We start from the raw sequence: 26,731 nt of genomic DNA, 5'->3' as shown, positions 1-26,731 counted from the left end.
GAGACATACATTTGGACCCACCATGCAACGAGGCTGGAAAATGAATAAGGAAGACCAAAGAAGAATTGATGCCTTTGAATTATGGTGTTGGTGAAGAATACTGAATATACCATGGACTGCCAGAAGAACAACAAATCTGTCTTGGAAGTAATACAGCCAGAATGCTCCTTAGAAGCAAGGATGGCAACACTTTGTCTCACATACTTTGGACATGTTATCATGGGGGACCAGTCCCTGGAGAAGGACATCATGCTTGGTAAAGTAGAAGTAGAAGGTCAGTGAAAAACAGGAAGACCCACAAAGAGATAAATTGACACAGTGGCTGCAACAATGGGTTCAAGCATAACAACTAACAATGATTGTGAGGATGGTACAGGACTGGACAATGTTTCATTCTGCTGTACATAGGGTTGCCATGAGTCGGAACCGACTCCATGGCACCTAACAACAACAACATGCAAGGAGGCAGGTGTGCAGGTGCAAATCCCTGAGCAAGTAGGTGAGCTTAGCTGGCCCCTGGTTCCCACCTTTTCTCCACTTTTCTGGTCCCTAAAACTCAAGCACTCCCATTAAAAGCTTGAAGCACCACTTAAATTTTTTAAATTTATAATTCACTGGGTTTTATGTGCAGGAATCGTATTAGCAAGTTTGGACTTTGTGACAAGTGTCAGGACATTCTCATCACTGGGGTGATTGCACAAGTAGGATGAATATCCATGAAGGATGTTAAAAAAGAAAAACAAAGAAATCCTGCACATTGTGCTGAAGGTCCTAGACACAGCAATTGGGCTAGAAAAAGAAATAAAGGGCATACAAATTGGTAAGGAAGAAGTAAAAGTATCTCTATTTGCAGATGATATGATCTTATACACAGAAAACCCTAAAGAATCCTCAAGAAAACTACTGGAACTAATAGAAGGGTTCAGCAAAGTATCAGGGTACAAGACAAACATACAAAAATCAGTTGGATTCCTCTACACCAACAAAGAGAACGTTGACAAGGAAATCACCAAATTGATACCATTTACAATAGGCCCCTACACTTGGGAATAAATCTAACCAGAAATGTAAAAGATCTGTATAACAAAAACTATAAGACACTACTGTAAGAAACCAAAAGAGACCTACATAAGTGGAAAAACATACCTTGCTCATAGATAGGAAGACTCAACATTGTGAAAATGTCTATTCTACCCAAAGCAATCTACAGATACAATGCAATCCCGATCCAAATTCCAATGACATTTTTTAATGATACGGAGAAACAAATCACAAGCTTCATATGGAAAAAGAAGAGGCCCCAGATACGTAAAGCATTACTGAAAAAGAAGAACAAAGTGGGAGGCCTCATACTACCTGATTTTAGAACCTATTATACTCCCACAGTAGTCAAAACAGCCTGGTACTGGTACCACGACAGATACATAGACCAACAGAATTGAGAATTAAGACGTAACTTCATCCATTTGTGAGCAGCTGATATCTGGCAAAGGCCCAAAGTCTGTTAACTGAGGAAAAGACAGTCTCTTTAGCAAATGGTACTGGCATAACTGGATATCCATCTGCAAAAAAAAAGAAATAAGACCCATACTTCGCACCATGCACAAAAATAAATAAATAAATAAATAAATAAATAAAAAATGGATCAAAGACCTAAATACAAAATCTAAAAACAATAAAGATCATGGAAGAAAAAATAGGGACAATGCTAGGAGCCCTAATACGTGGCATAAACAGCATACAAAACATTACTAAAAATGAACAAACACCAGAAGAGAAACTAGATAACTGGGAGCTCCTAAAAATCAAACATGTATGCTCATCTAAAGACTTCACCAAAAGAGTAAAAAGACAACCAACAGACTGGGAAAAAATTTTTGGCTATTACAAATCTGATCAGGCTCTAACCTCCAAAATCTATAAGATACTGGAAAATCTCAACAACAAAAAGACAAATAACCTAATTAAAAAGTGGGCAAAGGATATGAACAGCCACTTCACCAAAGAAGACATTCAGGCAGCTAACAGATTCATGAGGAAATGCTCACAATCATTAGCCATTAGAGAAATGCAAATCTAAACTACAATGAGATACCATCTCACCCCAACGAGGCTAGCATTAATCCAAAAAACACAAAATAATAAATGTTGGAGAGGTTGTGGAGAGACTGGAACTTTTTTTTTTTTTTAAGTGCGAATATAGAATGTTAAAACCACTTTGGAAATCAATTTGGTGCTTCCTTAAAAAGCTAGAAATAGAACTACCATACGATTCAGCAATCCCACTCCTTAGAATGTATCCTAGAGAAATAAGAGCCCTCACACAAATAGATAAATGCATACCCATGTTTACTGTAGCACTGTTCACAATAGTAAAAAGGTGGAAACAACCTAGGTGCCAACAATGGATGAATGGATAAAAAATTATGGTATATTACGCAATGATAAAGAACAACGATGAATCTGTGAAACATCTCATAACACGGATGAATCTGGAAGGCATTATGCTGAGTGAAATTAGTCAGTTGGAAAAGGACAAATATTGGATGAGAGCCCTATTATAAGAACTCAAGAAAAGGTTTAAACACAGGAGAGAACATTCTTTGATGGTTACAAGGGTGAGGAGGAAGGAAGAGGGGTATTCACTAACTAGACAGTAGGCAAGAATTATCTTAGATGAAGGGAGGGACAACACACAATACAGGGGAAGTCAGCACAACTGGACTAAACTAAAAGCTAAAAAGTATCCTGAATACAACCAAACACTTCAAGGGACAGAGTAGCAGGGGCCGGGGTCTAGGGACCATGGTTTCAGGGGACATCTAGGTCAACTGGCATAACAAAGTGTATTAAGAAAATGTTCTTCATCCCACTTTGGTGAGCGGCGTCTGGGGTCCTAAAAACTAAGAAGTGACCACCTAAGATGCATCAATTAGTCCCAAGCTACCTGGAGCAAAAGAGAATGAAGAACACCAAAGACACAAGGCAAATATGAGCCCAAGAGACAGAAAGGGCCACATAAACCAGAGACTCCATCAGCTTGAGACACAGAAGAACTAGATAGTGCCTGGCTACCACCAATGAGCACCCCGACAGCGAACACAACAGAGAGTCCCTGATGGAGCAGGAGAAGAGTGGGGTGCAGAATTCAAATTCTAGTAAAAAGACCAGACTAAATGGTCTGACTGAGATTGGAGGGACCCCAGAAGACATGCCCCCGGACTCTTTATTAGCCCAAAACTAAAACCATTCCCAAAGTCAACTCTACAGACAAAGATTAGACTGGACTATAAGACATAAAATGATACTGGTGAGGAGTGTGCGTCTTAGCTTAAGTAGACACATGAGACTATGTGGGCAGCTCCTGTCTGAGGCCAGATAAGAAGGCAGAGGGGGACGGAAGCTGGTTGAATGGACACGAGAAATACAGGGTGGAGAGGAGGAGTGTGCTGTCACATTATCGGGAGAGCAACTAGGGCCATATAACAATGTGTATAGGGGTTTTTATATGAGAAACTGACTTGAATTGTAAATTTTCACTTAGAGCACAATTTAAAAAAAAAGGAAAAAATAAAGAAACCCTGTACAGGTGTGAGCCTGGAGTGGGTCAGTGGGTCCCAATCCTGGCTGAAAGTTTCACCTGGGAAACTTTAGAAAATATAGATTTCCAGGACCCACCTCCAGAGATGCTGATCAGAGGGTCTGGGTTGAGACCTGGGAATCAGTAGACTTCCAAAGCTCTCCAGGTTTAGAAAGTCCTCTAACTCTGACATCGGCCAGGTTTGGGGACCTCAAAGGAGGGTAGGGTGTCTGAAGAGGTGTTCCGAGAAAGGGGGAGATTTGAATTGATTCAAGCAGCAAAAGTAGGTCCGAGGGGAAGCTACAGAGAGGCAGAGCCGGCGCAGGGTGAGGCGGAGTTTCCTTGATCTCTCACCCACAAGACACCTTGTGAAGGAGTGAGCCTGGCTGCAGGGAGCCATTTGCACAGAGGCTGGGGCTGTGGTCAGGGCTCTCAGAAGAGGACACTGGGTGGGGCCAGGTGGGGGACATCTGATGTTTCATATTCTAGGAGGATTCTAAAGGAGAATACAGGCGCTGAATAAGTCACTGCCTAAAGCCAGTGCTCTGGCTGTGTGGCCCGGACAAGTTATTTTACTTCTCTGGACCTCCACTTCCAGGCAGAGAAAGCCAACAAAATGAGGGTGTGGCATGTACTCAATGATTTTCTTTTCCTTTTTTCCCTCTTTTTCATTTTCCCTCCCTCCTTACCTTTTCTGTTTAAGGGTTTATTCTGGTATATTCACAGATATGTACAATCAATACCACAGTCAATTTTAGAACACTGTCATCATCTCAAAAAGAAATATTGTATGTACTCTTTAGTTATCACCCCACCCCCTAATACCTCTCAGTCCTAAGCAACCACTAATCTACTTTCTATTTCTAAATTTGTCTGTTCTGATCATATCATATACATGGAATCATACAATATATGGTCTTTTGTGTCTGACTTCTTTCACCTAGTGTGCTGCTTTCAAGGTTCATCCATGTTGCAGCGTATATCAGCACGTCATTCCTTTTTAGGGCTGAATAATATTCTATTGTATGAATATGCCTCATTTTGTTTATCCAGTCATCAGTTAATGAACACCTGGGTTGTTTCCACCTCCCTCTCTTTTAATTTCTTGGCAGCAAAACCCTCTATCCAAATGCAGTGTTGTAAGCTTCCATAAAAAAAAAAGAATATCTAAAATGGAGCAGGCTGCTGGGTGAAGATGTCAAGGGCCCTGGGCCCTTCTGTTCCTCCTCTCCCAGCTCTCCCTTGGCGGCCCCTGTAGAGCCTTGAATCCCTACAAAAACACGTTGGAAACTCCTGGGCTAGATTCTCTCAGATTCCATCAAGGAAGAGCTTCGTAACATGCTGGAAGTTCTAAAACGAGAATGAGCAAGAACACTCATCTTTAGAAGGTTCGTGAAGGTCCTAGGCTCAGAGAACTGGAAAGGTCATCTGGATGAGACACTATCCTGGAAAAGCTGCCTCAAATTTGGACTCCGAATCTATGGCAAATATTTGACTCGACTTAAGTATAATAGCTTGTCCTTATATAATATTCATTCTCTGTAGCACAGTAATTATCAGCCGACTTGTTCCCTTGCTGTTGCAGTGATTCACTGTGATGGGGAATCTAGGGATTTTCAGGGCCCTGCATTTTCGAGGCTGTAGCTAACAACTTCTGCCCTAGGCAAGGATTCGCTGTGGGGAAAGCTAGAGCTGGTGGCCACCTGCTTCTGTGTCCCTAATGGGGTGATTGCACAAGTAGGATGAATATCCATGAGGGATGTTAAAAAAGAAAAAGAAGAAAAAAAAAAAAGCTAGAGCTGGTGGCCACCTACTTCTGTGTCCCTAATGGGGAGACATCCTCAGGATGCGTGATGACTGGTTCCTTTTCCATTTAGATGTTCTCTTCTAGACTGTAGTTACCTTAAACAGAACAACTGAGACTGTATCCGCATCCATTGCCAGGGCAACCTGACAAATCGCTTTATTCTCAGCTACTGTATATGTAATTTGTCAAAGGCAGCTTGCTCACAGAGAGAGAAAAGGGGAAGGAATAAGTTGTTAGTCTTGGTCCTTGAAAGAAAAATGGGAAGACCATCTTCTGGTCAAATCAACTCATGTAGAATAGGAAAGCAGCTCTGACCTGTGCAATAAAAATTCAGAAAATTCAGGTAGGGAACGCTTTCCTTTTGCAATATCTGTAGGCAGCAGTGGGTTTTTTTGGGGTAGATTGATAAACGCTTCAGCTAAGACCTGTGAAAAATGGTTGCATTTAAGGGCTTTATGTCAAGCTGCCTAAAGACCTGGAGCTGAAAGTATGCCCTGAAGGAGAGGGAATAGGAGAGAGGGCAAGAAATTAAAGAAGGCAGTGAGAATATTCTAGAATATATAAACACACATGGTGCTGGGAGTTCTTGACATATCCAGTGGTTTTTCTCTCACAAAACCATAACCCCTCATGATGGCAGCCACTCGTACTGAGACCAGCATCATGGAGCTTGGAGGACATGTAGAGACCAAGTTCAACCACTCATGGTATGGATGGAAAGGCTGAAGGGTCCACACAAGGGTCCACAGCTCAGTGAGGGCAGAACTAAGCTGGAAGCCCTTCTTCCCTATGCTCTTTCCACTTACTTTATGCCTCCATCCCGTAGACATCAGCTTACTCCATCTTGGAAAAGTCATAACCAGGACCAGCTTTCAAATTGTGCCCCATGGAGCCAGGGGCTGAGCTATGAGGGTGGTGGGTACCTCCTCCCTCCACAGGAATGGCACCATTTCATTCTATTTTTATACCTGTCAGGATCCTACTTAAGATTATTTAAGGGAAAATCTACTATTAAAACAATTTTGAAAACCATCCGTCTAAAGATAAATGTACTAGGTAGTGTTTTTTTTTTTTTTTAGTGGTGATAGTTGCACAGCACTGTGAGTATACTAAAAACCACTGAATCACATGCTTTAAAATGGTATATTTTATGGTATGTGGGTTATATCACAATTAAATAAAGATAAATGCCCCTGTGTTCACACAGAGGGGGTTACTATGACAAGCAGTGTGTTGTACTGAGGGTTGGGAACCAAACAGGAAATCAACATACTAACCCTGACCCAGAAGCCTTCCCCACCTCCACCCCCAGCCTTCTCTGATCCCAGCCGGGGGGACCCAGAGCCACCTGGGCTGTTCCTTACCGAGTTGGTGCCAAGGATCTGCAGGTTTGGCTTCTCTGACTCCAGCAGCTTGGCCACCATCTTGAGGAAACTCTCCACAAAGAGGTTGATGCTCTGGCAGTGGCAGGCCATGAGCAGCTGGTCCAGCGCCTCCATGGCAATGCACACGTACCTGGGGAAAGCAGCACCGTTGGCATTGCTGGCCTACACCCATTCCAGTCCCATTGTGTGACTAGGGGCAACCTAGGCTAGCTTTTGCTTAATCAAATCAAACCAACATTTGGTTAAATATTTAAAAGAAACAGCACAAGAAGCATGACTATAGGACAATTTCTAGAGACATCTACAGGACCCCAATGCAAAGCTCCACAATACTTCTTATGGCAGCTGCTCAATTTCAGACAGTGTGTCCGAACTGCCTCAGACATGAACCAGCTTGGCAAATTCAAATATATAAATAGCAGTCATGATGGCTTCTATTTTTTAAAAAAGACACCAGATACTATTTCTTAGGTACCCTTGAGCTACTTCTTTTTTTTTTCTCTCACAATTATGGGGTTTATTAGGGAAGTAACAGTTATAATTCAAGCTTGGGAACACTCAGAATACAGTTCTTCCATCAGGTCAACCTCTCCCCAGCAGTGCTTGCAGACATGCCTCTCCCTGGCCCTCAGTCTCTGCCCACTCAGCTTTCTCTCTCCATGGGCTGGGGAGCCCACCTTACTGTCTCTTGCTGCCAGTCTCTCCTTCCTTGCTGATGGTGGGCTCTTCCTCTCTGCTCTGGAATTGGCACTCTTTTAAGGCAAAACTGACCAGTCTCCTTGTTAGGACACAATTACCCTATCACACAGTCCCACACAATCCCCTAGATGGGAGTTACAAGACCATGGCTAGAAAGGCCACACACAAAAGTAAATTAATCTACAGCACCACATTTTGTTTATTTAGTCATCTCTTGATGGACGCTTGAGTTGTTTCTACTTTCTGGCTTTGTGAATAATGCTGCAATGAACACTGGTGTATAACTATCTGAGTCTCTGGTTTCAAGTCTTTTAGGTATATCCCAGGAGTGGAATTAGATGGGTCATATGGCAATTCTATATTTAACTTTTTAAGGAACCACCAAATATTTTCCACAGTGGCTGTACAATTTTATGTTCCCACCAACAGTGGTATGAGAGTTCCAATTTTTCCATGTCCTCGCGAACGTTTGTTTTCCCAATTTTTCTGATAATAGCCATCCTAGTGGGGGTGAAGTAGTATCTCATTGTGGTTTTGATCTGACCTAGTGGTCAGTGGTTAAGAGCTTGGGTGCTAACCATGAGGCTGGCAGCTTGAATCCACCAACTGTTCCCTGGAAACCCCATGGGGCAGTTCTACTCTGTCCTGCAGGGTCACCATGAGTTGGTATCGACTCCACATTGAGCTACTTCCATACCATGAAACCATAAGAGAAACAGCCTCTATGCTCTGGAAAGTTCCTTTCTGCTTTTATAAAATACTCATTTCTTTATCCATATAAGCCAAGTCTACTGACTAGTCATCTTTGGGCACATTCACAAATGGAACACATCACATTCTTATCTACAGAGTGTCTTTCAAACAGAAAGGGGGCATAGGCCTTCGAGCTTCAGTAACCCGGAGCCCCAGCCCACCCTTCCTTGGCACTCTATGGCCTTGCCCTTCAGAGGGCATTTCAATTGCAGCCCAGGACACCTGCTGTGCCTTGCTGCCCCAGTCCTGGTATGTTTCAGGTCCACCGTGTAGGCCAGTGAAGCAGAGACTGAACCCTGCAGGGTTGGGGAGCACCCTGGGCTAGAGCCCTTCCAAAGGTGACAGACTTCCCTGAAGAGAAACCCAGGCAGATTCAGGCAGCCACACAAGGCAGGTGGAGTGGAATTCTCCTTCTCTTATGACTCATCCCAGCATCCACCAGCATTTCACCATCATTTCATAGAATTTAAATTAGAGAAAGGAAAGAGTGGGGTGGGGTTAGGCAAGAGAAGACGCTAGAAGGCCTCCTATACCCCAGAGCTTAGACTGCTGCTTTCCCTTTTCCTGCAAAAAAAAAAATCCCAGAAAACCCTCTGATAAGGAAAAACCATCATTTGCTAGAAAAAAACTTGGCTACTGACTAGGAGTGAAAATCTTGGTAGAAAGTGAAGTTGAAAAGTAAAGGCATCTAAAGCCTAGTTCTTTCAATACACCATCCTTTATCCCCCATTTCTGACTAACACTTAAAAAATAAAAATCTTTATTTTTTAAAGACTCCAAACTAAGGACTGTAACTATGTTTTGCATACTGTTTATGCCATGTATTAGGGCTCCTAACATTGTCCCTATTTTTTCCTCCATGATCTTTATTGTTTTAGATTTCATATTTAGGTCTTTGATCCATTTTGAGTTCATTTTTGTGCACGGTGTGAGGTATGGGTCTTGTTCCATTTTTTTGCAGATGGATATCCAGTTATGTCAGCACCATTTGTTAAAAAGACTGTCTTTTCCCCATTTAACAGACTTCGGGCCTTTGTCAAATATCAGCTGCTCATATGTGGATGGATTTATGTCTGGATTCTCAATTCTGTTCCACTGGTCTATGTATCTGTTGTTGTACCAGTAGCAGGCCGTTTTGACTACTGTGGCGGCATAATAGGTTCTAACATCAGGTAGAGTGAGGCCTCCCACTTTGTTCTTCTTTTTCAGTAATGCTTTACTTATCTGGGGCCTCTTTCCCTTCTGTATGAAGTTCATGATTTGTTTCTCCATCTCATTAAAAAAATGCTGTTGGAATTTGGATCAGAATTGCATTGTATCTATAGATGGCTTTTGGTAGAACAGACATTTTTTATAATGTTAAGTCTTCCTATCCACGAGCAAGGTATGTTTTTCCACTTATGTAGGTCTCCTTTGGTTTCTTGCAGTAGCGTCTTGTAGTTTCCTTTGTGTAAGTCTTTTACACCTCCGGTAAGATTTATTCCTAAGTATTTTATCTTCTTGGGGGCTACTGTAAATGATATTGATTTGGTGATTTCCTCTTTGATGTTCTTTTTGTTGGTGTAGAGGAACCCAACTGATTTTTGTATGTTTATCTTGAATCCTGTACTCTGCTGAACTCTTTCATTAGTTTCAGTAGTTTTCTTAAGGATCCTTTAGGGTTTTCTGTGTATAAGATCATGTCATCTGCAAATAGAGATACTTTTACTTCTCCTTGCCAATCTGGATGCCCTTTATTTCTTTATCTAGCCTAATTGCCCGGGCTAGGACCTCCAGGACAATGTTGAACAAGAATGGTGATAAAGGGCATCCTTGCCTGGTTCCCGATCTCAAGGGGAATGCTTTTAGACTCTGCATTTAGGATGATGTTGGCTATTGGCTTTGTATAAATGCCCTTTAATATGATGAGGAATTTTCCTTCTATTCCTATTTTGCTGAGTGTTTTTATCATGAATGAGTGTTGAACTTTATCAAATGTTTTTTCTGTATCAATTGATAAAATCATGTGATTCTTGTCTTTTGTTTTATTTATATGATGGATTACATTAATTGTTTTCCTAATGTTGAACCATCCCTGCATACCTGGTATGAATCCCACTGGGTCATGGTGAATTATTTTTTTGATACGTTGTTGAATTCTGTTGGCTAGAATTTTGTTGAGGATTTTTGCATCTAAGTTCGTGAGGGATATAGGTCTGTAATTTTCTTTCTTTTTTTTTTTTTTTGGTGTCTTTACCTGGTTTTGGTATCAGGGTTATGCTGGCTTCATAGAATGAGTTTGGGAGTATTCCATCCTTCTCTATGCTCTGAAATACCTTTAGCACTAGTGGTATTAACTCTTCTGTGAAAGTTTGGTAGAACTCTGCAGTGAAGCTGTCCAGGCCAGGGCTTTTTTTTTGTTGGGAGTTTCTTTTTTTTTTTTTTTAATTACCTTTTCAATCTCTTCTTTTGTTATGGGTCTACTTAGTTGTTCTACCTCTGTGTTAGTTTAGGTAGGTAGTGTGTTTCTAGGAATTCATCCATTTCTTCTAGGTTTTCAAATTTGTTAGAGTACAATTTTTCACAGTAATCTGATACGATTCTTTTAATTTCAGTTGGGGCTGCTGTAATATCGACCATCTCATTTCTTATTTGGGTTATTTACTTCATCTCCTGTTTTTCTCTTGTCAGTTGGCCAAAGGTTTATTAACTTTGTTAAATTTTTCAGAGAACCAGCTTTTGGTCTTGTTAATTCTTTCAACTGTTTTTCTGTTTTCTATTTCATTTAATTCTGCTCTAATTTTTATTATTTGCTTTCTTCTGGTGCCTGAGGGTTTCTTTTGTTGTTCTCTTTCTATTTGTTCAAGTCGTAGGGATAATTCTTTGATTTGAGCAGGACTGATAGACTTCAATTTTTCAAAGTATCTTAGAAGATTGGAACTCAATGGGACCTTTAAGCCCCCTAGTCAATGGTCTTTGTGTTTGTCCTTTCTTACAGCAACCTTCCCAGGTATGCCCTAGCCTTTAGGCTTATACAATACTCTCAAAAGGAATAGAGCATGGGATTCTCAGGGTGATGTCCCTTCAACAGGATTAGCGTCATCAGAGATCTGATCTGGGCTTGCTGTCCTGGAAGGGGTCCAAAGCAGTAACAGGTCTGGGAATATGAACTTTTCCTGGCTGAGTACTTGGAACAGGATGGGGCAGGAAGGAGCTGGGGAGGACCACCCACTGCAGGGGCCCCCAGGTGAAAGCAAGAGAAGGTTACGGACCACAGCGGCAGTCCTAAGTGTTCTAGGAGGGCTTCCCAGCAGGTGAGGAGGGCAAAATCCAAGGAATATGGGATGAACTGAAGTTTGTGGGCAACAACTGAGGCCAGGTGAAGACTGGGACACTTGGCAGGTTATAGCAACAGGAACTCTGCATCAGGGACCAGGGCAGAAAGTGATTTACAACAACTGAGGAAAATCCATAGCGGGCTTGGTACATAGGAATGAGGCAGGAACCTCATACCAAGGGTCTTTGGCAAGAGCTACCTGTAATGAGGTATCTGTGCCTGGTTCTGCTTAAACACCTTGTGCTCAGTCAGGGGTGGCCCTAGGAACCAGGAGAGGCACTGAGTCTCCCGGAAAAAGGAGCAGGAATGCAAAGTTTGGAAACCAGATATGGTTGGAGAGGAAAGGCAGATCTGGGGTCAGAAATTAGGATCAGCAGGTAGAGAGGCAGAGGCTCCTTTAGCAAGGCCAGTCATTGTCCAAGGATCACTCAAAGAGAGCAGGCTTTGATGAAGAACCTCTTATTCTGGGCAGTTTGAATGCATGTAGTCAGCGCTACCCCTAGACAGAACCTTCTGGGTGTAAAAAGCCTGTAGGTAGGAGAAAGGAATTGTCCTTAGCTAAAGGAGGGAAAGATGAAACTCCTTGGCTAGTAGGAGTCTGCAGTATCTGTATCCAAAGGGTCAGCCTTGTCCTCCAACCAGGCTCAGGGTCCTTTTGGGAAATTTGCATTTCTTAGGACCTCCACCAGGTCAGCTCCTGGGGCCAGGCTCCTTAGGGGAGTATCCCAGCTCTCTTTGGTATGGGTGTCTCCGTTCTCCAGGGCTCAGACAACCTAGGGCTGGATGAGAGCTCCAGGCATTGGAGATCCTGACAGTGTCTAATATGGCATTCGACATGCTGTCAACTCTCAGCGATCATTGTCAACTGACCGTAGGTATCACCCAGCACTGCCATTAAATCCCTTGCTCTCCAGCTGCTATGGGTGTTCTAGCAGTTGGGCTGCACTGAAAATGGAAGGAGACAATATAAGGAATTCTGGCTTTTTGCTGCTCTGCATATCATTGCTCATCACGGTCCACGAGGATGAACACCTTGAAATTCACTTTTTATCTTCTCTCTTCCCACGTTTGATTATCCCATGTGATGCCAAACACATATGATAATACAGACCACACACAATGGGTATGGGGTCATGATACAGGGAGGCAGTGGAGGTAGAAGAGAGTGGCAGAGCCACTGGGTCTAACACCCAAGGTTCATGTCCATATGGTTAACCATAAATAAATACAGACACCTGCATCATAAGGCAGACACTCTCAGACGGTCTCTATGCCAACATTCTGCTCTTCCAAAGCTGCCGTCAATGACGTGGAAGATGATATGATGATGATGATGTGTGTGGTTGGTTTGGGAAAGATGGGAAGCATAGGAGAGAGAACAAGAGATCAGATTAGAGATAATAGATTTTTTCTCTCCAAATGCTTATGATTAAAACCCTTAGGGAGGCCTTCAAGGCTTTAAACACTTAGATGCTGCAAGGTCTATTTTTAACAGAACGATACCAGTTTTGAACTGCAGCTCTAAGGTCAGGGGAATGATTCTATGTGCCTCTGGCTGGCTGCAGGACAGCTTTACTGAGAGAACTCTCATTACAGAGAGGACAGGCAAAATTAGTATTAAATGTTTAATGTTATAGCCAGTATATGAGTTTTAGGTTCAATCTAGGATAAAGTTATTTTTACTTGCTTTACTTTATAATATGTCAAAGCCCTTTATATAATCAGCACATACCGTATATTCATGCCCTTTTTATTGTGTGTGTAACTTAATTCTATTGTATAAAATGATCACGGGAATGTATTATTTTGGGTTCTGCATCTACAATGGGGGTGGCCTGATTTAATATTTGCTGGTGGGTCCTGTGCTTTCTGGACCTCCACACTCTGTCAGCACAACACAAACCTTCTCATTCTAGTTCAAGATCTGATCCAACCACCCAACCAGGAGGAGAGGGCCTTGGAGGGCAGTGGGGGCTGATGGGCAGAGGTGTGGGCAGGTCAGGGAAAGAGAGCACCAGAAAGGCCCAGAGGGCACAGGGACCCAGTTGTTGGGGGGATCATCAGCCAGTCTGCCTGAAATGGGTCTAGAGTGGGTGTGGCAGGTGTGGTGGGCATGGTGGGTAGAGCAGTGAGTTAGGGGCAGGTTGTGGAAGACCCCGGAAGTTCAGCTGAAGAGCTTGGATTTTATTCTAAAGGAGCTAAGAGAGTGCAGCTTCAGGTCTGCATTTTGGGAAGCTCATATCTAGCAGTATTAATCTGGAAGGACCAGAAAAGGAAAGATGGAAAGCAGGAAGACAATTTCCAAGTCTACTTCCATAATCTGGGCTAAAAGGAAATGAGAATCTGAACCAGGAGAAGGCAGGAGCAGAAGAAAGCAGATGATGGATGTAAAAGGCTCTGTGAGGAATGGAACCAAAAGGACTTAAGGATAATTACCTGAAATCTGCAGGACGACAACCAAAAGTGAGACTAGGGAAACTTACTTTGGACAGGTCATCAGGAAAGATCAATTGCTAGAAGAAGACATTATGTTTGGTAAAGTAGGGGGTCAGTAAAAAGGAGGGAAACCCTCAATGAGATGGATTGACACCATTGCCACAGCCGTGGGCTCAAACATAGCAACAATAATGAAGATGATGCAGGACCGAGCAACATTTCATTCTGTTGTTTATAAGGTTGCTATGAGTCAGAGCCAACCAGACGGCACCTAACAACAACAACAACCCTAAACCTGTCCAACCCTCTGTCCCACCCACAACGCCAGCTGGAATACCTTAGAGTTATCTTTGCATTCAGCCTCTCTCTGAATTGTGCTGATTGGGCAGCAAACACAACCTCACACTTGCCTCACAGTGAAAACACATGCTCAGTAGAGAATATTTAGAAAACACACGCAAAAAAGTAGATAGGAAACAAACAAAACTCTACAGCCACCCTGTCCACAAAATGGAGTACTCAACATTTTGTATATTTATTTTTATTGGATTTTCTAGGCACTGAAATTTGTTGTTGTTTATTTTTTACCTTGATTGTAAACACTGTGTGCATAATTATGCATTCTATTCTTTATTTACTTAAGGTGTTTTCCACGCTGTATGAAACGCATCTTTATAAACACCATCTTTAAGGACTAGCTAACTTTTCATCAAGGGATATACAGCATAATTTACTGAATTCTTGTGCTCTTATTGGACATTTAAGTTATTTCCACTTCTTCGTTATAAAAAAACACCATAATAAACATCTCTGTATATAGCTAGATTTGTATGTAAGATTGATTCCTTGGGATAGATTAACAGAAATGGAATTACTTGGTCAAAAAGCATAAATGTTTTTGAGGATCTTGACACACACTTCAAAATTAGAAAGGCTTGAGCAATTTGCATTCCTTCTACAAAAGCATGAAAATGCTTCCAATTTTGCCATCCCTTGGTTAATATTGGAAATCTACTTTTTTTATTAATTTGAAATGTGAAGAGGGTATCCTACTATATCAATCGACATCTTTAATTACAGTTTGTTGAATATTACCCCATGTTTATAAACAATTCTATCTCCTCTTCTGTAAATTTCTTATTTATGGTTCTTGCCTCGAATCTTTTAGGGTCTCAATCTCCCCACTCCACCCCTACTATTTGTTATGAGCCACTAATATATGAGTTTGAATCCTTTGTCTTATTTTTAAAAAACACTTCATATTGTTGTCTTTTGAGTTTTGATTATTTCTTTTTTGACATCGAAATATTTAAATTTTTAAACAGCTAAATCTATTGATCAGACATTTTCTTTAAGATTTCTTCTCTCTTCTAAACATAGGAAGTCCTTCTCTCACAGGAAATTGATAAATATTTCACTCATGTGTATTTTTAATGGACAAATTACCTCAAACCTTGCCTTCTCTTTAGAATGCAGATAAGTTCTCCTTACTTTTTTGAGAGTAAGTTGAAAGAAGCAGGATGGGTTCGATGAGAATAATGGTACATTCTTGCCTAGACTAACTTTTCGAGGTCACAGACTGTGTGTGAGGACTTCTGGTGTAAATGGATACTAAAGGAGGTGCTCATAGGAGGCCAACATCCCCTTCTCTAATCTTGGCAAAAGCACCAAATTTTAACCTGCCTTTGGAAGAGTAGGAAACCCTGGTGGCATAGTGGTTAAGTGCGAAGGCTGCTAACCAGAAGGTCAGCAGTTCAAATCCACCAGGTGCTCCTTGGAAACTCTATGGGGCAGTTCGTCATATAGGGTCACTATGAGTTGGAAGCTACTCGACGGCAGTGGGTTTGGTTTGGTTCTTTTGGAAGAGTAAATGGAACCCACTCCTCCACCCCCAGCCCCTATTTCCTCAGTCTGTTCAATAATACAGCCTACAATACATTTTTTAAAAAGAACCTATATTGGTTGAAAATATCTCTCCCACCTTCCCATACCACTCACCCATATCGATGACGACCCACATCACGGATGAGCCTCTCAGAGAGGTAGGCGCCTATACGATCAAGCTTTTCTGGAGCTGAGAGGGCATAGAAGGTCAGCTTCTCCATGTTGGTCTTCACCAGGCCATCCTGTAAAATACAGGCAGTTCATCATCACTGTGGCCATACGATGGCTAGAAGCGTACAGGTCTTGCTGTAAATTATAATTCAGTCGACATTTACAGAGTGCCTATTACGTATGTGCCACACAACACGCTAGGCATCAGGGATACAAGATGATTAAAACATAGTTCCTACCCTCTGGGAACTCACAATCGAGCCTAAAGTGTGCTAGCTATAAATAAGAACAGTAAAATAGTAAGTGATAAAATTCATATATAGGTAGTCCCTGACTTATGACATGTTTGAGTTATGAAAAACTGCACTAAAAACCGTCTTTTTTTTTGGTACATCTTATCATTAGTGATATGCACTACATACAGTGTTGCAGGGTGTAGTTTGTTGATGTTATCATTCTCAGATGTTCAGTGTACCTGGAACATCGCATTTTTCTGGGAGGACGTTAGGGGAAAATGGATGCAAGGGATATGGAAAAAATTGCTGAGCTGTGTGAACATGCTCCAAGCATTTGATCAGGATAATATGATGGAAGAGATCAGTGGAAAAATCGTCCATACGGTAAGAACACTGAATTTAGAACTTAATGTTGTCAGTGTGGAACAGCTCATAGATCACGAAGAAGGGGAATTGACAGATCGGTAATTACTAAATTTTAAAGAGGAAAAAAAAAATGCTGAAGAAGAAAGAAATGATGAGGAAAAGGAAAAAGATTTCAAAAAAAATTTACAGCGAAAGGATTATCTGAAGTTTTTTCTGAGTTAAATTTGGGGTTTCAGTTGCTTGAAAACATGGACGCAAATGCTGATCGTTTTGCTAAAGCTGATAGGCAGATTCGGGAAGCAGTGAGAAGTTACCGCAAAATATGTGAAGAAGAGAAGAAAAGGACCATACAAAGACAACTCTTACTAATTTTCTGACTAGAAATGCCGTCCCCATTCCCAGGGATAATCCAGATGATCTAGAACCTTCCACGAGTGGAGTTATTACCACAACTGAGAAAATGCCAACGTCATCTAACTGTCGTTCATTGCTGGAGTAAATTTTTATGACTTGTGTAATTTTTTATGTAATGTATGTAGTAAAATATATCTGCAAGTTTATATGTAATGTTTTCAACCCCCAAAGACAAATAAAGATTGGATTAATAAAGATACCGATAATAAAGGCAATAATAATGAAAATTAAAAAGAAATGAGGTATTTAACTTATGTCAGAACTAACTTACAAGGGAGTCTTCAGAACAAGATCCCTGTACGTGTGTGCATATGTATATGTATATGGGTACACATGTATACGTACACACGCATAATGTATTGTGTATATGTGTGTAGGTGTGAGTGTGTACATATGTATATGTGTATATGGATGCCTATATATATATATATACGTGACAAGACTTGGTTAAAAAGCGATGGAGAATTAGAACGAGTTGGGTGTCTAGGACGAAGACGTGAACAGGAAGAAGGACGCAGCTCTGTAGTAATTATTGAATTCTCCAGAGGATGCCGTAAATGATTCTCCAACTATTCATCGAGAAGGGATCACTGATGCACAGCGGGCAAGTCCAGGACATCGGATCCTGACGTTTCTCAGACCACAGCCCAGAGATGCAGTCTGACAGTTAGAGTGGTGGCCTTTGTGGCTAGAGTGGGGGTCTGGGTGGTTAGAGTGGGGGCTGGGTGGTTAGAGTGGGGGTTGAGTGGTTAAAGTGGGGGCTCAGTGGGTGGTTAGAGTGGGGCTGGGTGGTTAGAGTGGGGGCTGGGTGGTTAGAGTGGGGGCTGGGTGGTTAGAGTAGGGGCTGGGCGGTTAGAGTGGGAGCTGGGCGGTTGGAGTGGGAGCTGGGTGGCTAGAGTGGGGTTCTGGGTGGTTAGAGTGGGGGCTGCGTGGGTGGTTAGACTGGGGCTGGGTGGTTAGAGTGGAGGCTGGATGGTTTGAGTGGGGGCTGAGTGGTTAGAGTGGAGGTTCAGTGGTTAGAGTGGGGGGACTGGGTGGCTAGGCAGCCAGGAAGCCAGGCCTTCTGTAAGTGTACAGCCAGACAACTGGCGGTCATGGTAAGGTAGCCCGGAGAAAGACAGGGCCCCTGAGCCAAAACCCAGGAGCATGCTCACACTAAACAGCAGGGAAATACTACCATCAAGAGAGTTAGCAGCCTGAGGAAACTGTCACCCAGAGAGATAGAAATGAGAACGGTGTCTTGGTTGTACAGCATTGGTCAAAAGCATGCCATAAGAAATTTCCAGCTGCTCTGTGCAGATTCTGACTTCAGAGAGATCCAAATACCCCCCTCCTTCCCATTCCCAACGGTCCCTCAGCCCTGAGGGGGCTCTGGTCAACGCTTTAATTCGTCTGAGAACACTCAAGAGGCCCAAGCCACTGACAGACTTGCTTGCCCCACGCAGCAGACTCAGAGTCCCCACCTAGATGGTGGAGCCATGGTGCGAGGCAGCGCCAGGTAGAAGCCAGCTGTGACCTACCTCTGGGTCCTCAGGGAAGATGTTGTCAACCAGCCTTTTGTACCTGGGGCGCAGGGCGCCGCAGCAGCCACACACACCTGGAATGAGAACAAGAAAAACCCATGAGCAAAGCTGCCTCCTCAGCTGAGGAGACCCAGGAACCGGAGCCAGGGCCAGCATAGTCTGTAGTTGGAACAAATTCCAGCTGGTCTCTACCCTAAAGTGCCAGGGCCTCAGCCTTCCCTAGAGCTGGCTTCTCCCACTGCTTCCCTACCCCCAAATTCTAAGACATTTGCCATTCTCATTTCATGGCTTTTGCTTGGGGATCAGGCATAGTGGTATATGCAAGAGCAAAGCCAGCAAACTGGCACGTTTTTGTGATACCAGGCTATAGAGGAGCATTTGAGGAGTGAGGCTTCCATGGGTGGGAGCCCCACAAATCCCGCTGTTGTGCATGTTTACACACATCCACATCCACACACATTCACACTCTCGCTCTTACAAACACTCACATTCTCACATGCACACCGACACACATCCGCACACACATTCACACATGTATTCACATACGCACGCACACACACACTCTCGTGCACACTCACATATGCTCACATACTCATGCTCACTCACACACATATGCTTTCTCTCTCTCTCTCTCACACACACACACACTTTTCTGGGATGGAACTAAAAACTGTCTCCGGCAGCCCAAGGATCCCACCGAGGTTCCTGGGAAGACGAGCACTGCTGAGAGGGCAGCCGCTCTCCCCCAGCCCGCCCCTAGTGGCTCCCCATTTCCTTCATCGTCTGTTCCTCAACCTCCCTCTGCCATCCTCTCTCCTGGGGCCGTTTCCATTACAGAATGTTATGTGAAACTATGATGAATTAACATTACCATTAATTATTAACATTTGAAAATGCATCTTTAATGCAGCGTGACTGTGGTATTTGCAAACTGTAGCGTTTTAGAGTCGGGCAGGGCCTTAGGGGCCATCCAGTTCGTGGTTCTCAAATGCCAGCCCCGGAGGAGGTGCTCACCAGTCTGTGGCAAAATGAAAAAAACAAGGACAAGGTGGTACATTTTATAAAGCTAAATTTATTCCATCTAAATGACTGCCTGACATTAGGTCCTTCTTTGTCTTTCAGTGTGGCAAAATGATGGTGTTAGTGAACGGGTGATAATAAAACAAGCTCTGGCAATTCCAGGTGCCACCATGAAAAGTTTCTGATTCATAATGGAAATTGGGAAGTATGGGATCCGCTGCTCGTCTTCAGCCTTCCTCCCGCTGAGGAAACCTCCGTTCCACATCCCAGCTCCACGCCTCGCTGCATCCCGGTGGGTGAAAGAGGGGAGAGGAGGGTGGCAGGGAAGAGCCTTGGGAGCAGGGAAGAGCCCGGGAAAGTCCTCCCGTCCTCCCCCAAAATAACTGCTCCCTTATTCTACTAATTAAAGATTAATTCTGTTTGTATGAGCGCTCTACTTAAAATGCAAATGTGCCAGGGAAAGATTAAGCCCCTGGGCCATTCAGAGAAGAATGAATTGCTTTAGTGGGAATTACGTTAATCACACAAAGAACTTAATACAGGATGGAGAAAAGCAGCTGTCTTGATTTTGATTGGGAGGGGCATGGGGCGGGCACAATCAGGAGGAAGAAAGAGCCTCAGATTCTGGCTCTAGGGGTGATTTAGGTATTAGGTAATGGGTGTGCACTTGAGGAGGCCAAGGGGCACCTCAAGGACAGTGGGCATCCAGAGGGCAGGATAACTGATTTGCAATACCAACTCAGAGATACCCCCGCCCCCATAGGGGTAGCTGTGTGCCCCTTGGCCTCCCGCTGCGCCTGCACCTGGAGGGCTGCCAGGCCTGAGGAGGGCCAAACAACTAGTTCACAAGCTGCAGACCCAGGCTCACTGGGGTTGACCTGGTATCTCCTTGTCTTGTCCCTGCTCTGCCCTAAGAGAACGCACTCGAGTTGTGTCTGGTTGGCACCCAAGGCCATTTCCCAAAAGAAATAGCTCCTGAGGGACGCATCCTCCTAGCTGGGCCTGCGCCCCACCCACCCAATGAGGGCACCCTGCCTCGCCTGGTGCAGCCATGGAGATGCTTCTTCTCAAGCACACCCAGGTGAGGCAAGCTCTGCGCTCCCCCACAGCCTCCCTCACGCTGTCCCTAAAATAGGTGCCCTGGCCCTTTGCAATTTGAGGGAGTGAGAAAACAGAAACATGGAGAAACATAGACTGAAAAATATGCTAGGGTCAGGTTCTTCCTCAAACCTTTCTGAAGGGCTGTGAGCGGGGCTGGTGCTGGACAGAGGCCCAGCTCACGGTTGCTGGCAACCCAGATCTGTGGAGGCGAAAGCACAACACCATATGGGGGATTCAGGGTAGAAACCCCATACGCTGTCACAAAGGGGAATATCAGTGCTGCCAGCATGCTGCAGGGCAGCAGGCCTGGCCAGCCCTTGTCTGGGGACACTGACTCAGTTTCTTCCTGGATGGCAACCGGGGAGCCTGCTAGCCTCCTGCTTTCTTGTACTCTGGAAAGGGAGCTCCTTTGCCCCAGTCCTTCCTTCTCTAGTCCATGCTCCCTCCTGGGAAGCTCCCTTTCCTCTCCCAGCACTCGGCATCCAGAAGCCACTAGAGCAGGGCCTTCGTGGGGGGGGGGGGGGGGCGGGGACCAGTCACATTCAAGGCCCACCAATGGGGAAGAAGTGAGACGATCAAAAGAAAAAAAAATGAGAGCACAGCCCCCAACTAGAAGAGCTGCCGCTGATTTTGCCTTTTCCAGGCATCTCCAGATAAGGGGGCCACCTCAGTGGCACAAACAGCTATGCACTTGACTACCAACAAAAAAGATTGGTTTGAGTTCATCCAGAGGTGCCCTTGAAAACCCTGTGGAGCACAGTTCTACTCTGACACACATGGGGTCTCCATGAGTCAGAACTGACTCGATGGGAACTGGTTTACTGGTTTTTCTAGATGAGCAGGCGGGGGGCGGGGGGCGTCCTGATTTACTCCTGGGCATTTCCTTCTAATCTCTCTTTTCTTTCCAACCTCCTAAGGTTCTCAGAGGGCAGGGGCTGGTGAAGTGGGGTGGTCAACAGTGTGAGCTCGTGAGTCAAACACTGGGTACTGCAGCTTCCCAGCTGTGTGACTTAACCAAGCAAGTAACTGCATTGCACGGGCGTCCCCGTCTCTAAACGGGCATAGAACGCATCGCATCGGGTTGCAGGTTAGGGCCTGGTAGGTTCTTGTTAAAGGTTGCTCGTAGTTGTCATCCCCTCTGCGTTCCCCCAGGCTCAGCTGAGGCCTTCAAAAATGCTGGCCAGATCACTCACTAGAAACAGCCTGTCGTCTGATCTGCCGACTATGGGATTCTCCGACTTCCGCAGCCCCATGAGCCAGCAGCCTGCCGTCTGACCTGTCGATCCTGGGTTTGTTGGCCCCTGCAGCCATGTGAGTCAAGAGAAGTCTCTAGCCAACACCTGACCCAGGGACTTTGGGACTTGCCAGTCTTTACAACAGTGAGCCATTTCCTTGAGATAAATCTCTCTATGTATACATATGTATACATACATACGCTTCACTGGTTTTGTTCTCTAGAGAACCCAGCCTAAGACACGTGTCTATTATGTGGGGAATAGAAAAGTATATAGATAGAATATATAAACCAAAACCAAACCGAGTGCCGTCGAGTCGATTCCGACTCATAGCGACCCTATAGGACAGAGTAGAACTGCCCCATAGAGTTTCCAAGGAGCGTCTGGCAGATTCGAACTGCTGACCCTTTGGTTAGCAGCCATAGCGCTTAACTGCTATGCCACCAGGGTTTCAAATAGAATATATATATATATATATATATATAAAGAAAAGTATATTGGAAACAGTGCTAATGTTAGAGTTAAAAAGTACTGGGTTCAAGTCCTGGTTCTGTCATTTGATCCTTGATACTCAGTTTCCTCATTACTAAAGTAAGAGGACGAGATATTCTCTAAGATTGTTTTATGATCAAAGTCCTAGACCATGTGCCATAGACTCTAGAAAGGGCAAGATCTCCTTCAGAGGAAGACTTCCTGGAAGAGGAAGGGCAGGATTCACAGGGGAGAAACAACAGCAGGAACTTTATTCCTTCTTGCGAGGTGTGGCTCTAAAATACTTTATGAGTACCAATCCATTTAATCTTTACAACAACCCCATGGAGTAGGCGCTATTTTTATCACCATTTTACAGATGTGGAAACTGAGGCACCAAGATGTTAAATTACCTGTCTATAGCCATACAGCTAATAAGTGGAAGAACCAGGACTTGAATAATTAAAAAAAAAAAATCTAGCTCCAGAGGCCATGTTCTTAATTACTCTACCAGGGAAGGGATAAGGTTAGCATTGTTCAGGGGGGCTAGGAAAGCTAAAGGCATGTACAGAAAAAGAACCACTAGGGCAGTGTGTCTCAAAATGTAAAGCGCAAAGGAATCATTTGGGGTATCTTGTCAAAATGCAAATTCTGATTCAGTAGGTGTGCGGTGAAGCTTGAGAGTCTGCATTTCTACCAGGCTCCCAGGCGATGCTGATGCCCCTGGCCCAGGGACCACACTTGGAGTCTGCAAGGCAGCAGAGTACATGGTGGTTAAGAAATTGGGCTCTGGGGCCCAGCAGGCTTAGGCTGAAACCTTAGCTCTTCCAATTTCTTGTTGTACGACCTTGAATAAGTTGTTGTTAGATGTCATGAAGTCAGCTCTGACTCCGAATGACCCCACATATAACAGGACGAAATGTTGCTGCTTGTGCGCTTCACATTCGTTGTTATGTTTGAGCCCACTGTTGCAGCCACTGTGTCAATCCATCTTGTTGACGTCTTCCCCTTTTTCGCAGCCCCCCTTTTCCAAACATGATGTCCTTCTCTGGACTGATCCCTCCTGATAACATGTCCAAAGTATGTGAGACGTAGCCTCCCTATTGTTGCTTCTAAGGAGCATTCTGGCTGTACTTCTTCCAAGAAAGATTTGTTCTTTCTTCAGACAGGTCATGGTATATTCATTATTTTTCACCAACATCATAATCCAAATTCCTTATCTGAAAAATGAAGATGATAACAGATCCTTCCCAGAGGGCAGGGTGAGGACTAAATAAAATAGCATATGCCATTGTTTAGCCGAGTGCCTCCTCTTTCCCTCTCCAGTCCCTGGAAGGAAACACAGGGAAGACCAGGCTGGGGCCAGATGAAGGCAGCTCTGAACATCAGGGGAAAGAGTTCAGGTTTTGCCTAAATTAACAGAGAGCTCTGGGAGCCCCCTGAGCAGTGGGTGACAGTGATGATCAATTCAGAGGTGATATGAAAGACGGAACAGGACAGGGAAGTTTAAGGAAGATGAGACAGGACAGTGAGATTTAAGGAAGATGGGAGAGGACAGGGAAATTTAAGGCAGAGAGAGAGATGTGTGGGTGAATTACCAAACAGCCCAAAGTGAGGAGACAAATGCCTGAACCAGAGTGATGTTATCAGGACAGAATTAAAGAAGACTTGATGGGGGCATTGAGCTTCTTTTAAGGGTGATGGGAAAAAAAATGGAAACAGATAATGGTGATGGTTGCGCAACACAACGAACACAGTATCACCGAATTACATATGTGAAGAATGTTGTCTTGCATGTCTATTTACCACACACGCATAGAAGACTTGAGTGGCTTGGGGCCGGGGGAGGGCAGTATGAAAGATTACTCGAGTTTTTCAAGTACGAGGACTTGTCCTCTCCTTCTGCCTGTTTCTTAGTTTTCCTTCCCACTACTTGTGGTAGAAAGGCCTGGCGATCTACCTCTGAACATTATCAAATAAAAACCCTACGGATCACAACAGAATATTTTCTGGTACTGAAAGGTGAGCCCCGTAGGTTGGAAGTCACTCAAAATACACAGTGGCCACAACAACGGACTTGAGCATACCACTGATCATGAAGATAATGCAGGAGCGGGCAACGTTTTGTTCTGTTGTGCGTGGGGTCACATGCACAATAACTTTTGGTAAAGCATTTCACCTTTCTTTTCCTCATTTCTCTGTACGTTCCCTAAGGTCTTCCCAGCTTAGCCATTTGGAGCTTTAAAGCTTCTCTCAGTGGCCCCAAAACACACCTTTATTAGCATCCCCTTAAAAACCAAAATCTCAATGATCTCAATGATCTGCTTAACTCAAAATGCTAGTAGCTGATGAAGTCATCCAGACGGTATATGCACTTTTAAAAGAATCTAAGCCAAAGAAAATAATTTCTAATAGTAGAACCTTGGGTGATATTTGAGAAGCAGGATGTTTATATAAGGAAATCAGTCCTACAAAGTTGCTATGAGTCGGAACTGACTCGACGGCACATAACAACAGCAACACTATACAAGTATCTGCAAACTCTTCTGCCATGTTGGACTCTGAAGTTGCTTTTTTTTTTTTTTTTTTTAAAAAAAAACTCTTTACAAACCCAGTTTTGAGGAAAATAAGGTAAAGAAATAAAATAAATACCTTTTTTTGGGGGGGAATATAGAAAAAAAATCAATATACATATATTTTTTTAATTAACCACATGGTGAATTTCAAAAAGGATGGGTGGATAACTCTAAGGCCATGCAGCTGACAATATCCTGATTCGAGGAAAGAAACACAAGAAAAATCACTGGGGAAAACAATCCTAAAGGTATTGCTTTACCATCTTATCTGTCCCACTTTAAAAAGGGAAAGATCATATAGCTAAAGAGATTTTTTTTTGGAGTCTCAGCTAGAGGGCAGAAAGCCTTGGACAGCACTCCACACTTCTGGGTGGTAATCAAAGCCGAAAAAACCCGTTGCGTTGATTCTGACTCAAGTAGACCTACCCATAGAGTTTCCAAGGAGTGCCTGGTGGATTTGAACTGCTGACCTTTTGGTTAGCAGCAATAGCTCTTAAACACTGCGCCACCAGGGCCCCAGTTAAAGCTGGAAGCAGGAGGTAAAGATCTCCTCTCTGATGAGGCAGAGAGGTGGGGAGGGCTTTGGTCAGGAGTGCCTGCCTCTTGGCCTGTCCTCTCGGAGTTAAAGCAGCTCAGGGGGTGCTGGGAACACACCGGCATCCCTAGAACGGGACACTCCCAACCAGAAGGCAAACGCAAGGTAGCTGCAACCTAGCCAGGGAGTTGTTGTTAGGTGCCCTTGAGTGGACTCTGACTCACTGTCACCCTATATGACAGAGTAGGACTGCTCCACAGGGTTTCCATGTTTAAAGAAAACATTAAAAATAAATAAATAAAATCAATTCATTTTAACAAGAAATTAACCAATCGTATTTATATATTTCTTTATATCTTATTTCTGATGGTATTGATCCTTAATGTTAGTAAGTAAAGTTTAATTTACAGCTACATGCCTGTGAAAGAGCCCTTTCATTCTGCACTGTTTCCTTTCTGAGAGACAGCGCTGTGCACCAGGCCCTCTCCCTCTCTGGGGATCACGTCTGGCAGATCCAGCCACGGTACGCCGAAGGTGAATGTATAAAGAGGCCTCTCTCCTGCCATTAGGAGCTGTCTTGTCTAATATTTTAATAGCTATTCTAAGGAAGGGAGGCAAAAGTGATACGGCGGAGCTCACTAGTATATAGCCACTCTGGTTATGGAAAAACCACATCAGTAGGGATTAACTAAAGGAAGTCTGGGCAAACCGCTCAACCTCTCATTTTCCTCATCTGTAAAATCAGTGTTCAAAGATGAGATGTCAATGGTTTCCTCCAACTTCAATAACTCTACCAACAGTCGGACCTGCCCCATTTCCCTGCCCGTTTCATTCTGCCCCAACAGCAGGGCCTCTGTCACAGATTGAATTGTGTCCCTCCAAAATATGTGTTGTCTTGGTTAGGCCATGATTCCCAGTATTGTGTGCTTGTCCTCCATTTTATGATTGTAATTTTATGTTAAAGAGGATTAGGGTAGGATTGTAACACCAACCTTACCCAGATCACAGTGTATCCAATGTAAAGGGAGTTTCCCTGGGGTGTGGCCTGCACCACCTATTATCTCTCAAGAGATAAAAAGAAAAGGGAAGCTAGCAGAGAGTAGGAACCTCATACCACCAAGAAAGAAGCACCAGGAGCAGAGCACGTCCTTTGGGCCTGGGGTTCCTGCCCAGAGAAGCTCCTAGTCCAGGGGAGGATTGACAAGAAGGACCTTCTTCCAGAG

The 26,731-nt window shown here is 43.8% G+C and overlaps 1 protein-coding gene across 3 annotated transcripts in view; it reads right to left on the bottom strand.

Moving 5' to 3' along the window:
• The window catches only part of EFR3B (EFR3 homolog B), a 108,918-nt gene that overhangs the window by 44,603 nt on the left and 37,584 nt on the right, over window positions 1-26,731 (bottom strand). For all 3 annotated transcript variants that reach the window (XM_049903980.1, XM_049903981.1, XM_049903982.1), the window contains exons 2-4: window positions 18,568-18,644; window positions 15,975-16,102; window positions 6,752-6,902 (exon numbers count right to left, since the gene is read on the bottom strand). In XM_049903980.1, the coding sequence (XP_049759937.1) occupies window positions 6,752-6,902; window positions 15,975-16,102; window positions 18,568-18,644 (356 nt within the window). The remainder of the gene's footprint in view (window positions 1-6,751; window positions 6,903-15,974; window positions 16,103-18,567; window positions 18,645-26,731) is intronic.

The sequence above is a fragment of the Elephas maximus genome, chromosome 12 (assembly GCF_024166365.1).
Source record: "Elephas maximus indicus isolate mEleMax1 chromosome 12, mEleMax1 primary haplotype, whole genome shotgun sequence".
NCBI classification, from domain to species: Eukaryota; Metazoa; Chordata; class Mammalia; order Proboscidea; family Elephantidae; genus Elephas; species Elephas maximus.
The sequence above is the reverse complement of the archived record's forward strand: the minus strand, read 5'-3'. Positions and strand labels throughout refer to the sequence as shown.